General features: G+C 38.1%; 1 protein-coding gene across 10 annotated transcripts in view; it reads left to right on the top strand.

Annotated features, from left to right (window-relative positions):
* The window catches only part of LOC138705188 (band 7 protein AGAP004871-like), a 683889-nt gene that overhangs the window by 329619 nt on the left and 341024 nt on the right, over positions 1-13246 (top strand). The window contains exon 2 of one of the 10 annotated variants that reach the window (XM_069833913.1): positions 9098-9643. The exons of 8 other annotated variants lie outside the window; for them this stretch is intronic. In XM_069833913.1, coding sequence (XP_069690014.1) covers positions 9535-9643 — 109 coding nt within the window. In that variant the 5' untranslated portion in view covers positions 9098-9534. The remainder of the gene's footprint in view (positions 1-9097; positions 9644-13246) is intronic. One more of the 10 variants, XM_069833914.1, reaches the window with a different exon arrangement.

Here is a 13246-nt window from a genome sequence, read left to right as displayed (position 1 = left end):
TAATTTTAGTTTCTCCATCACTTCAGTGAATTATCCTATATTATGCTTTATTTCCGTGTTGGTAATACCTAGTCTGTTACTTGTCTTTTTTCGATACTTGTTAACAAGCCACGTTCAGAAGAAGTAAAATATTGGTTCAAGTAGTCAGTCCTTTTGTTTGGTTCGTTTACCTGCGTACATCGGGTGATCTACATAAGTTAATTGTTCGATGTCAGAAAGGGTAAGGGCAAGAAGAATTAATTTTAATTCAATACGAAGTACACTATTTCATTTATTAGTTTACGCTACATAATAAAGAGAAATGTCGCATTTGGTTTGGAATAAATCGCCGTTACGTTTGTTGATTTCAGATAAAGACCCATGAATTATTTTAAAACCATATTGTGTTCCAACCCCTTGAGGGGAGGTGCACGGGCTGAAGGCTGCCCTCGCACATAGGCCGCCTGCAGGGTACATTGTACTAACAGCAATGGGATAGTGTGTATGCCTTAAGACCTCCCACGCTATAGATTACTCTACGGGCCTCCTTCGAACTCCCATACAGCTTACGGAACCCTTTTATCTTTCCGCGTAAGCCCCACCGCGAACTCTCAACCCCGGTTCAACTAGCTACCATGAGCCCAGGGGAGAACCCACGGTACATTGCACTACCACTAGCAACTAATGACCACATACCACGGGATCCAATATCGGTGGCGAACCGCAGCCGACTCTACATCAGAGCAAGCCCGAAATATGGGGAAGAAACGGAGATGAGATGATGATGATATGATGATGATGATGATGATGATGATGATGATGATGATGATGATGATGATGATGAAAGAGGAGGTCCACCGGCAAAAGTTACTCAAATTCTGCTTCAATTGGTTGAGGGAAAACTCAGAAAAAACTTCAATCAGGTAACCTGCTTCAACCAGGATTTAAACCCGCGCCCGCTCGTTACACGGTTAGACATGCTAGCCGTTACTGCACACCGGTGTACATATTGTTTTCCAGTTGCATAATTACCGGAAAAATTGACTCGTAGAAAGTGAATATGAATAAAAACTGAACTAATATTTGGGGTAAATCGCTGTGCACAGCCAGAGCACTTTTTCGATATAAGGGACGCCGAGAACAGGTATTTCCTTAAAATTAATACAGTATTTAGGAACACCACAATACTTTTTCTTCTACTTACAGGCCTAATGAGAATTTTTTACGAAAGAAACTGGTGTCACAAAAATAATAGACCTATATCATCATTGTCTTGTTTCAAGGAATGAATGTCTTGGATACTTTCATTTTGGCCATTTTGAAGATTACAATGTGCGTAATATATAGTGCCTCAATATATTATTTTAGATCTTGAGTCAGTTTGTAGGGAATGAAGAATAAATATTCCCCGAGTTTTAAATTCTTATAATACACCCCTGCTTTGGTGAACAGTTACAAGGAAGACTTGCATAGTCGCGTCCGTCGGTAACGCGCTATCTCGCAAGCCAATTGTTCCAATCGTAAAACAAGTGACTGCAACTTTCTGAGTTGTGACAAGTAGCGGAGGTGTGTTAGGCTTCCTCCGCAGGCTCTACCTGTCCGAAGATTTCCTTCGGCAACGAAACTTTTCCTTCACAAGAGGCTCAGATCTGCAGCGCGTGCTTCTCTCTGCTCTCAATGCGACATAACAAAACACTTTTGTTCGACAGAAAGTTTTCCCAGAATTTCTTTACGTATTCAACTTCCGATGCCAGAGTCGTCTCGATTAATTCCGATTTCACGATTTCGGTGAAGTAATTTATGCAGATTCTGTACCTAACAGTTGTATGGTTCAAAATAGCCATGTATAAAATAAAATAGTTATAATTATCTAGTAGCAATAATTTATCTAGTTTCTTGTACCAAGCATTTGTAATTTAAAATGTGTCTTTCAGCAGTGAATAATGATGATGATGATGATAATAGTAATAATAATTAAAATTGTCACCTAACCCCTGATTAAGCATTTTTACGGTGGATCAACCTCGATTACGATTTAAATAGGAGGTTAACCACAGTAATCTCTAACCAGCCAAATTCGAGCGGTTAAAGGAGATAACCAGCGATTAGTAGAGCAAGTAAAGGAAAATGGCGGCCAGAGCCACAGGTGATTATTTCGAAGACGATTATTATTGTACAGTACTTGAATTACTTGTATAGAGCGTGAGCGTGAAGGTTCTTTAGTGGAAAGAGAGAATTCTTACGAGGAATTGGGTGACAGAAAATTTCAGGAGGGAATTCGTTTATCAAAATCTACAAATGGATCACTTGAAATAACATAAGAACAGCCATTTTTCTCCTATGAATCGACCTTTTATATTACGATTCTATGTAATTGTTATTTTCTGTATTTTTTAGAAGGAATGCTCGAATATCTCTTTCTCTATGTCACTGGCTGAACAAAGAGAGGTTATGGATGGATCTTAGGATAATGCACAATTCCCTGGTGTAAATGGGGTCCAAGATTGTACACACATTCCTAACTAATCTTCTGCATCCTTTTCCTTTATGGATATTCCATCTTTTTTATATAATATATTTAAATCTAGTAATTAAGTCTATCGATACTTCAGCTTCACATTGGGATATATTGATTTTTGCATTCAATTTTCCGTTTTGTACGATTTTAACCTAACAGTACTGAAAAACAAATAAATGCAACTCGCAAATATAACAACGCCTAAAGGCAAACAAATGCAACGCGAAAATGTAGGACACGTTCATTTCGGTGTAGAACGTAGTGAGCGCAGTCGTTTTTAGACGTTGACTATTATCTTTGCAGTGGTATGGATGCTTTCCTTTAGTCATTTTGTAGAAACAATGTACCATAATAGACTTTACTCTGGTTAAATGAGGTGTCAGCTAGCCATGTTTTAGTAATCGGTGATTATGAATGGTGCACAGAAATTACATTTTAACCATTGTTACTGTTTAACCGTCGTTCCGTAATCTATGATTACTGCATTTTTAACCGATGTTGATGCACTTCGCCATTAAAGTCTTATTCTTATTCTCCACTCTTCTGTCCATCCAATCCATGTCATTCAGTCTGCAGTCTCTCATCCCTGTTCTGATCTCTTGTAACCATGAATTTCTAGGTCTTCCTTTCCTTCTTCTCCCAGGCGGACACCATTTCAGCATCATTTTAGGTAACCTTTCTTCTGGCATTCTTCTCATATGCCCATACCAGGTCAACTGCTTATATTTCACATAATCCAAAACAGAATATTGAATGTTCATTTCATCTCGTATAACTGTATTTCTAATTTTGTCTAATTTCGAATGTCTCGCTGATCATCTTAAAAAATCCATTTCCATTGTCATGAGTTTTGATGCTAACTTTTTACTAAATTTCCATGTTTCAGCACCATGTAACAGTACTTTTGACTATTGAATTATATACTTACAATTTATTTTTCTTTGTTATGTGTGTCCCATAGAATACCATTCAACATTGCTATTACTGCTCTGCCTTTTGTAATTCTGTTCCTAATATCAGCTTATTGTCTATCTTCTTTATGTATTCGAACCCCCAAATACTCAAATTCTTCACAAACTTTAATACAACCCTTCTGATCTTCCAATATTAAATCCTCAGTTTTTATTCCACATCCCATATACCTAAAATGTTTATTTTCTAGATTTACTTTCAAACCTCATTTATCGTATTCTTCTATCAATTTCCGAAACATAATTTCCATGTCTTCATATTCTTGTGCAATTACCACCTGATCGTCTGCAAACAATAATATTGTAAATTTATTTCAACTCAACAACAATGTAATTTATTGTCACAACAATAACTCTTCACTTTCTACACAGTAACACAGTATTCGTTAGTGCACTCCACAGACGACGACAATGACAATTCACTAGGATTATTACGAACAACAATGAACTGTTAATCTTAACTAATATTTACAAAGCACTATTTACAACACAGAACGGTCAGTTCTCAGTTCACAGTTCTTCTAGCTCAGTTACTCGATTTCACAGCATTTCGAACCACAGACCTTCAGAGACAGTCCACTGTACTCGAACTCAGGTCCCCCCAACTGCGGTCCACTGCACTCGAACTCAGGTCCCCCCAACTGCGGTCTACTGCACTCGATCTCAGGCCTTCGGATGCTGACACAGTTGCGTACGCACACTCGAGTCGAACTCCGGTATACAAGACTGGCTTGCTTGCTCTGGCTTACTCACTGAATGGCTGAATAAACTGAAAAACTGCTCAAGTTCGCTCGCGTTTCTTCTTTTATACCAAATCATAGTTACGAGAAATTTCTACGGGTGTCCTCTCGAATTATCTGGATATCTCCACTTCGGACGGACTTCTCTGGACGATTCGGGAGGGTCCGTCCCCCCTTCACTCCGCAAGTAGCAGCTGCGCGCGCACTCTCCCCTCGCCGCGTTGACGTAATACACCCCCTCTGCCCTTCAGCATGCAGATGCTCCCCGTACCAGCCGCGCGCCCTGTCGGTCGCGTGTTCGAACCCCGTTGCAGCTGTCACAATATATTACAACATATTTATTGATTCGTCTCCAACAGGTATTCCCATTCCTGAACATTTCCTGGTCCAGTTTGACAATGCTTTCGGTCGAAATATCTTAAATGATTTTAGTGACATGCTACACCATTGACAAGGCCCTTTGTTACTCTAATTCCTTCTCACCTACATTTTCCTATTTTCACTTTAGATATAGCATTCTTGTATACATTTTTATTGCATTAATAATTCTTGAGTCAATTTCCGTATCAACTAATGTCTGCCATAATTTACAGTGTCTAACTAAATCTACGAATGTAAAATGAATCTGTTGTCCCAAACTATTTATTTTCTCAATTAACTGTTTCACACAAACACATGGTCCATTATAGATCTTCCTGACCTGAAGCCAGCCTATATTTCATTCTTTGTCATTTTCTTCTAGATAATATATTATTATTATTATTATTATTCCATATAAACGACTAAAAATCCATCATTGTTATTTCTCTGTAATTTTCACATTTATCGTTCCTTCCTTTTTTACGAATTACTGATATCAACTCAATTTTCCATTGGTTTGGCATTTCTTCGCCATTCAGGCATCTCTCAAAAAGACTCCTTATCAAATAATAATAATAATAATAATAATAATAATAATAATAATAATAATAATAACAATAATAAAATAAATGTGGGAACTGCGTATACATAAGAAAAGTCTAGCGTAATTGTTTATGTAGTATTGCTTGTATAACTCGAGTTTTATAAATGATTGCGCATGGCAGGCAAGCGAATTACTCTCGTAATGTGATCATATTTAGTAATCATTTATTGGTACAGCCAATATAAAAAGAATACACACATTATAAATAGTTCAGCTGCTACTAAGCTATCCCTTCCATTCAGTATATGACGACATATTTCAATTGTGGAACTGTACTTGTTTATCCTTCCCCGAATCCCTAACCTCATAATCCGTGCAAGGCAAATAAAATGATAATGTCACTGGCAATTTGTAGGAGAAAAATTTGTTCATTTTAGGACTTTCTGTATGGAACCAACAGAAATCTTTGTTACAGCAGCTAGTTTTGAAATGGAGCTGGTGGGTTCATTAATAAAATGACCTAATATTTGAATCTGCAAAGTTTCATCGAGTTTTCTAGGTTGGGAATTTGATTTATTGCACACAGAACTAGTTTCTTCAAATTTCCTTATTAGATCTATGACATATCGGTGACTTACGTTTTTTCTCAGAATGCCTCTCGTTGAAAGCTCTAGCAGTTCTACGAGCACAGCGGTTTTCAGCTCCATAAATAAATATGATTTCTGTTTTCTCCTGAAGAGAGTGGATCGGGGGAAGCTATCTCACTTTTACTTAGATTTAAAATTTAAGATACTTTTCATTTAGTTTTGAATTTCATATTGAAATATCAAAGTCTGGAAGGTATTTTGAAACTATATTTTTGGTACAAAACAGAAAACATTAACTATCTTGTTTATAGATATAGGTTTTCTTCTTGCCTGCACTGTAGGCATCTTTCTCCGATAGTCGGGTAAGATGGCAAATGCAATTAACGCATTTATTCATATATGTATTTTACATGAATTTGGTTTGATACATGTATATAACAAAATTGGCTTAATCTAAAGCTCATGGACACTTTTTCACTCGTTTATCACTACTTAGCAACACAGTCATTGCATATAATATTTTATTGCCGTGTGCAAGACTTTTGAAATCACTTCTTGCACACAATGAATTCAATCCAGTACATTTTTTGTCATTCTTTTTAGGCGGCTTTTAAGGATGCGGTAAGGAATCCCGTATGCTTGCGATGCTCTAAAACAGTTCGTACCCTCTGTTATAACATGTTCCATCACAAGTTGAAGACTCTCCTCAATCCACTGACCTCTATCAGAGGATTTTACGTAATGTTTATACATTCCCTGCAATAAAACAAAAAATAAGTCTTGCAATCAGTTGGCATCTTACCCCGAAAAAAAGTGATCATCTTCCCCAAGTATCGGGGTAAGATGCCTAGTGCTATGACGTAACCTAAGATGGCGGAACATGGTCGTTGGTTGTTAACAATACAAACTTCAGAACCTTTACTACAATATCCATTAAAAATGTTTGACAGTTATTACGGATTCAACTTACTTACTTACTGGCATTTAAGGAATCCGGAGGTTCATTGCCGCCCTCACATAAGCCCGCCATTGGTCCCTATCCTGTGCAAGGTTAATCCAGTCTCTACCATCATATCCTACCTCCCTCAAATCCATTTTAATATTATCTTCCCATCTACGTCTCGGCCTCCCTAAAGGTCTTCTGCCCTCCGGCCTCCCAACTAACACTCTATATGCATCTCTGGATTCGTCCATACGTGCTACATGTCCTGCCCATTTCAAACGTCTGGATTTTATGGTCCTAATTATGTCAGGTGAAGTATACAATGCGTGCAGCTCTGCGTTGTGTAACTTTCTCCATTCTCCTGTAACTTCATCCCTCTTAGCCCCAAATATTTTCCTAAGAACCTTATTCTCAAACACCCTTAATCTCTGTTCCTCTCTCAAAGTGAGAGTCCAAGTTTCACAACCATACAGAAGAACCGGTAATATAACTGTTTTATAAATTCTAACTTTCAGATTTTTGGACAGCAGACTGGATGATAAGAGCTTCTCAACCGAATACTAACACGCATTTCCCATATTTATTCTGCGTTTAATTCCCTCCCGAGTGTCATTTATATTTGTTACTGTTGCTCCAAGATATTTGAATTTTTCCACCTCTTCGAAGGATAAATCTCCAATTTTTATAGTTCCATTTCGTACTATATTCTGGTCACGAGACATAATCATATACTTAGTCTTTTCGGGATTTACTTCCAACCCAATCGCTTCACTTGCTTCAACTAGAATTTCCGCGTTTCCCCTAATCGTTTGTGGATTTTCTCCTAACATATTCACGTCATCCGCATAGACAAGAAGCTGATGTAACCCGTTCAATTCCAAACCCTCTCTGTTATCCTGAACTTTCCTAATGGCATATTCTAGACCGAAGTTAAAAAGTAAAGGTGATAGTGCATCTCCCTGCTTTATCCCGCAGTGAATTGGAAAAGCATCAGATAGAAACTGGCCTATACGGACTTTGCTGTAAGTTTCACTAAGACACATTTTAATTAATCGAACTAGTTTCTTGGGAATACCAAATTCAATAAGAATATTATATAAAACTTCTCTCTTAACCGAGTCATACGCCTTTTTGAAATCTATGAATAGCTGATGTACTGTACCCTTATACTCCCATTTTTTCTCCAGTATCTGTCGAATACAAAAAATCTGATCAATAGCCGATCTATTACGCTTAAAACCACACTGATGATCCCCAATAATTTCATCTACATATGGAGTTAATCTTCTCAAAAGGATATTCGACAAAATTTTGTACGACGTCAACAAAAGTGATATTCCTCGAAAGTTACTACAATTAGTCTTGTCCCCCTTCTTAAAAATAGGTATGATTTTGGACTCCTTCCATTGTTCTGGTACAATTTCCTTTTCCCAAATTGCAAGTACAAATTTATAAATTTCGCTAGATAATGCCCTTCCACCCTCTTGTATTAATCCTGCTGGAATTTGATCAATACCTGGAGACTTGTACTTTTTCAGATTTGTCAGCCTTAAAAGGCTTTTACTTTAACAGAGATAGTTAACAAGCAGAAACATTTATATTTTTAATTGACGTGACCGATCTTGACGGTAGTTGTTATTTTATACTCTTGTTGCCGGGGCTCTTATCAGAGGATTGGGGTGGTACAGCAAGTTCTTATGAAAGTTTTCTGTAAATTTCTGTATAATGTCGTAGAGTTGTTCGACAGCGACATCTAGCGACCTTGATGAAGACATACGCGTGGCATTCTCTCTTGGAAGAATGTGAAACTACAAAGAAAGATGCATCTTCCCCCGATAGTCATCTCCCCTGGATTCACTCTACTGACTCTACACCATTTTACAATAATGTAATACACGAACACAACTATTAAAAGAAATGTCCAATGGTATTTGTAGCTTCAGCTCTAACCAACAGTAACATAATTCGAGGTTGCCGGGCAACGATATAAAAACAGAAGATGTGAAATAAATGAATGAGGTGTATATTGAATTCTGTTTCATATTTAAGTACAAAAATATAGGGGTGCCATTTGAAATTTCAAAGTGGGGGGAGGTTGGGGTGCGAGGGCTGAAATTTAAACTGCAATTAAGCCTGGTTTCAGACTTTCCCCTCAATATCTAAATTGACGTGTTTTTTGTTTAAATTGAATTCAATTTATATAGTTATTTAGATTGGGAAGTTTTGAAATGAAAGCCATGTGTAATACAGAAGATAGTTAAGGAGCTATTTGTCGAGTTAATTTTAATACAGCATATGAGAGAGGGGGAGTGTGCCTCTCCTGCTAATCAATTGTAGCAGAAGCTGTTAAATTCCCCAAAGTAATAATTTATTTCGAGGTTGAAAGAAAATATAAGTTAATTATTTTTTAGAATCTATTAACTTATATAGGCATATATTTTTTACTTTCCGCCAGTGTCCGGATAGAAGTACATTGTGGACCGTAGGTTGCCGACCTCCGCTCTAGGGGATAGAACCCCCGTCCATTTCATGAGAGTTCATCAGCTGACTGACTGCTGTAAATTGTGGCTGGACATCTTGTATTCCCACGCGAGTTACATACGTTGCAAATGGTTTTCTTTTTTCGTGTATCTATGAAAACACGTCCTATTAGCTGTCACAATCATTCTATTATCTCTCCTACGCTGATCACCAGATGCAGTTCAAAGAGTTTTTAAGTACTGCCGTGACACTTCCTGAACAGCTCACTGAGAGGAATACCGAATCTCATGTGGACATATTTCGATGGAAGAATCTCTTTTCTGCGTATTGTGTTGAAGAGAGTGGACACACTTTGCAATAATACCTCGTGAATTACAAGCAAGAGACGTGAGTGATGGTGTTGGTGTGATAATGTCTGTGATGGAGCTGCGCGTTGTGACGACAGAAGTGTCCTCGACCAACCAAGATGGCTACAGACAGAGGAGAGTTTCCAGACGGGTGTTTCAACAGGATGCAGACGGTCAGTATCATATTAAGAAGTACAAGTTGAAGATACTGTTTGTTTACGGAGTTTAATGTTATTTTGGGATGATTTTAATAATTTATCTCGCACTTACATAACACCTTTAATATAAATATATTTTTTCATCTTGCTTTATTCGTTTCTCTTGGTTCCGTTCTTTCCTTTTTCTTTCTTATTTCCTCCTTTCTCTTACATCTTTTCTTTTGTAAATACATGTCGTTTTCTCTTGTTCTCGTCGTTCATGACATTTTGGCCACCTCATTGTACTTTCTGATTATTTCCTTGATATTATTCCTCTTGCTCTTCTGATTATTGTTCTTCCTTTTGTTTCTTCTATGTTTGCTCTTGTTCTTTTATTTCTTGTACTTTCTTTTATTCATTCCATTCTAGTTTTTCCTCTAGCTCTTTTCGTTCTTGTCCCAATTGTAATTCTTATTCCTATTGCTCCATTCGTCCTTCTTTTTCTCATTGTTCTGTACATTCCTGTCTCAATCGTAATTGTTATTCCAATTGCTCCATTCATTCTTCTTCCACCACCTAGTTCTGTACATTCCTGTCCCAATCGTAATTGTTATTTCTATTGCTCCATTCGTCCTTCTTTTTTCCCTTGTTCTGCACATTCCTGTCTCAATCGTAATTGTTATTCCTATTGCTCCATTTGTTCTTCTTTTTCACCCTAGTTCTGTACATTCCTGTCCCAATCGTAATTGTTATTCCTATTGCTCCATTCGTCCTTTTTCCCCTAGTTCTGCACATTCCTGTCCCAATCGTAATTGTTATTCCTATTGCTCCATTCGTCCTTCTTTTTTCCCTTGTTCTGCACATTCCTGACTCAATCGTAATTGTTATTCCTATTGCTCCATTCGTTCTTCTTTTTCCCCTAGTCCTGTACATTCCTGTCCCAATCGTAATTGTTATTCCTATTGCTCCATTCGTCCTTTTTTCCCTTGTTCTGCACATTCCTGTCTCAATCGTAATTGTTATTCCTATTGCTCCATTCGTCCTTTTTCCCCTAGTTCTGCACATTCCTGTCCCAATCGTAATTGTTATTCCTATTGCTCCATTCGTCCTTTTTTCCCTTGTTCTGCACATTCCTGACTCAATCGTAATTGTTATTCCTATTGCTCCATTCGTTCTTCTTTTTCCCCTAGTTCTGTACATTCCTGTCCCAATCGTAATTGTTATTCCTATTGCTCCATTCGTCCTTTTTCCCCTTGTTCTGCACATTCCTGTCTCACTCGTAATTGTTATTCCTATTGCTCCATTCGTTCTTCCTTTTCCCCCTAGATCTGTACATTCCTGTCCCAAACGTAATTGTTATTCCTATTGCTCCATTCGTTCTTCTTTTTCCCCTTGTTCTGCACATTCCTGTCTCACTCGTAATTGTTATTCCTATTGCTCCATTCGTCCTTTTTCCCCTTGTTCTGCACATTCCTGTCTCAGTCGTAATTGTTATTCCTATTGCTCCATTCGTCCTTCTTTTTTCCCTTGTTCTGCACATTCCTGTCTCAATCGTAATTGTTATTCCTATTGCTCCATTCGTTCTTCCTTTTCCCCCTAGGTCTGTACATTCCTGTCCCAATCGTAATTGTTATTCCTATTGCTCCATTCGTTCTTCTTTTTCCCCTTGTTCTGCACATTCCTGTCCCAATCGTAATTGTTATTCCTATTGCTCCATTCGTCCTTCTTTTTTCCCTTGTTCTGTACATTCCTGTCTCAATCGTAATTGTTATTCCTATTGCTCCATTCGGTCTTCTTTTTCCCCTAGTTCTGTACATTCCTGTCCCAATCGTAATTGTTATTCCTATTGCTCCATTCGTTCTTCCTTTTCCCCCTAGGTCTGTACATTCCTGTCCCAATCGTAATTGTTATTCCTATTGCTCCATTCGTCCTTCTTTTTCCCCTTGTTCTGCACATTCCTGTCTCAGTCGTAATTGTTATTCCTATTGCTCCATTCGTTCTTCTTTTCTCCCTACTTCTGTACATTCCTGTCCCAACGTAATTGTAATTCCTATTGCTTCATTCGTTCTTCTTTTTCCCCCTAGTTCTGTACATTCCTGTCCCAATCGTAATTGTTATTCCTATTGCTCCATTCGTCCTTCTTTTTCCCCTTATTCTGCACATTCCTGTCTCACTCGTAATTGTTATTCCTATTGCTCCATTCGTCCTTCTTTTTCCTCTTGTTCTGCACATTCCTGTCTTAGTCGTAATTGTTATTCCTATTGCTCCATTCGTTCTTCTTTTTCCCCCTAGTTCTGTGCATTCCTGTCCCAATCGTAATTGTTATTCCTATTGCTCCATTCGTTCTTCTTTTTCCCTTGTTCTGCACATTCCTGTCTCAGTCGTAATTGTTATACCTATTGCTCCATTCGTTCTTCTCCCCCCCCCTTGTTCTGTACATTCCTGTCCCAATCGTAATTGTTATTCCTATTGCTCCATTCGTCCTTCTTTTTCCCCTTGTTCTGCACATTCCTGTCTCACTCGTAATTGTTATTCCTATTGCTCCATTCATCCTTTTTCCCCTTGTTCTGCACATTCCTGTCTCACTCGTAATTGTTATTCCTATTGCTCCATTCGTCCTTCTTTTTCCCCTTGTTCTGCACATTCCTGTCTCAGTCGTAATTGTTATTCCTATTGCTCCATTCGTTCTTCTTCCCCCCCCTTGTTCTGTACATTCCTGTCCCAATCGTAATTGTTATTCCTATTGCTCCATTCGTTCTTCTTTTTCCCCTTGTTCTGCACATTCCTGTCTCACTCGTAATTGTTATTCCTATTGCTCCATTCGTCCTTCTTTTTCCCCTTGTTCTGCACATTCCTGTCCCAGTCGTAATTGTTATTCCTATTGCTCCATTCGTTCTTCTTTTTCCCCTTGTTCTGCACATTCCTGTCCCAATCGTAATTGTTATTCCTATTGCTCCATTCGTCCTTCTTTTTTCCCTTGTTCTGTACATTCCTGTCTCAATCGTAATTGTTATTCCTATTGCTCCATTCGGTCTTCTTTTTCCCCTAGTTCTGTACATTCCTGTCCCAATCGTAATTGTTATTCCTATTGCTCCATTCGTTCTTCCTTTTCCCCCTAGGTCTGTACATTCCTGTCCCAATCGTAATTGTTATTCCTATTGCTCCATTCGTCCTTCTTTTTCCCCTTGTTCTGCACATTCCTGTCTCAGTCGTAATTGTTATTCCTATTGCTCCATTCGTTCTTCTTTTCTCCCTACTTCTGTACATTCCTGTCCCAACGTAATTGTAATTCCTATTGCTTCATTCGTTCTTCTTTTTCCCCCTAGTTCTGTACATTCCTGTCCCAATCGTAATTGTTATTCCTATTGCTCCATTCGTCCTTCTTTTTCCCCTTATTCTGCACATTCCTGTCTCACTCGTAATTGTTATTCCTATTGCTCCATTCGTCCTTCTTTTTCCTCTTGTTCTGCACATTCCTGTCTTAGTCGTAATTGTTATTCCTATTGCTCCATTCGTTCTTCTTTTTCCCCCTAGTTCTGTACATTCCTGTCCCAATCGTAATTGTTATTCCTATTGCTCCATTCGTTCTTCTTTTTCCCTTGTTCTGCACATTCCTGTCTCAGTCGTAATTGTTATACC

The sequence above is a fragment of the Periplaneta americana genome, chromosome 8, assembly GCF_040183065.1.
Source record: "Periplaneta americana isolate PAMFEO1 chromosome 8, P.americana_PAMFEO1_priV1, whole genome shotgun sequence".
Lineage (NCBI taxonomy): Eukaryota > Metazoa > Arthropoda > Insecta > Blattodea > Blattidae > Periplaneta > Periplaneta americana.
This window is presented reverse-complemented; position numbering and strand designations above follow the sequence as displayed.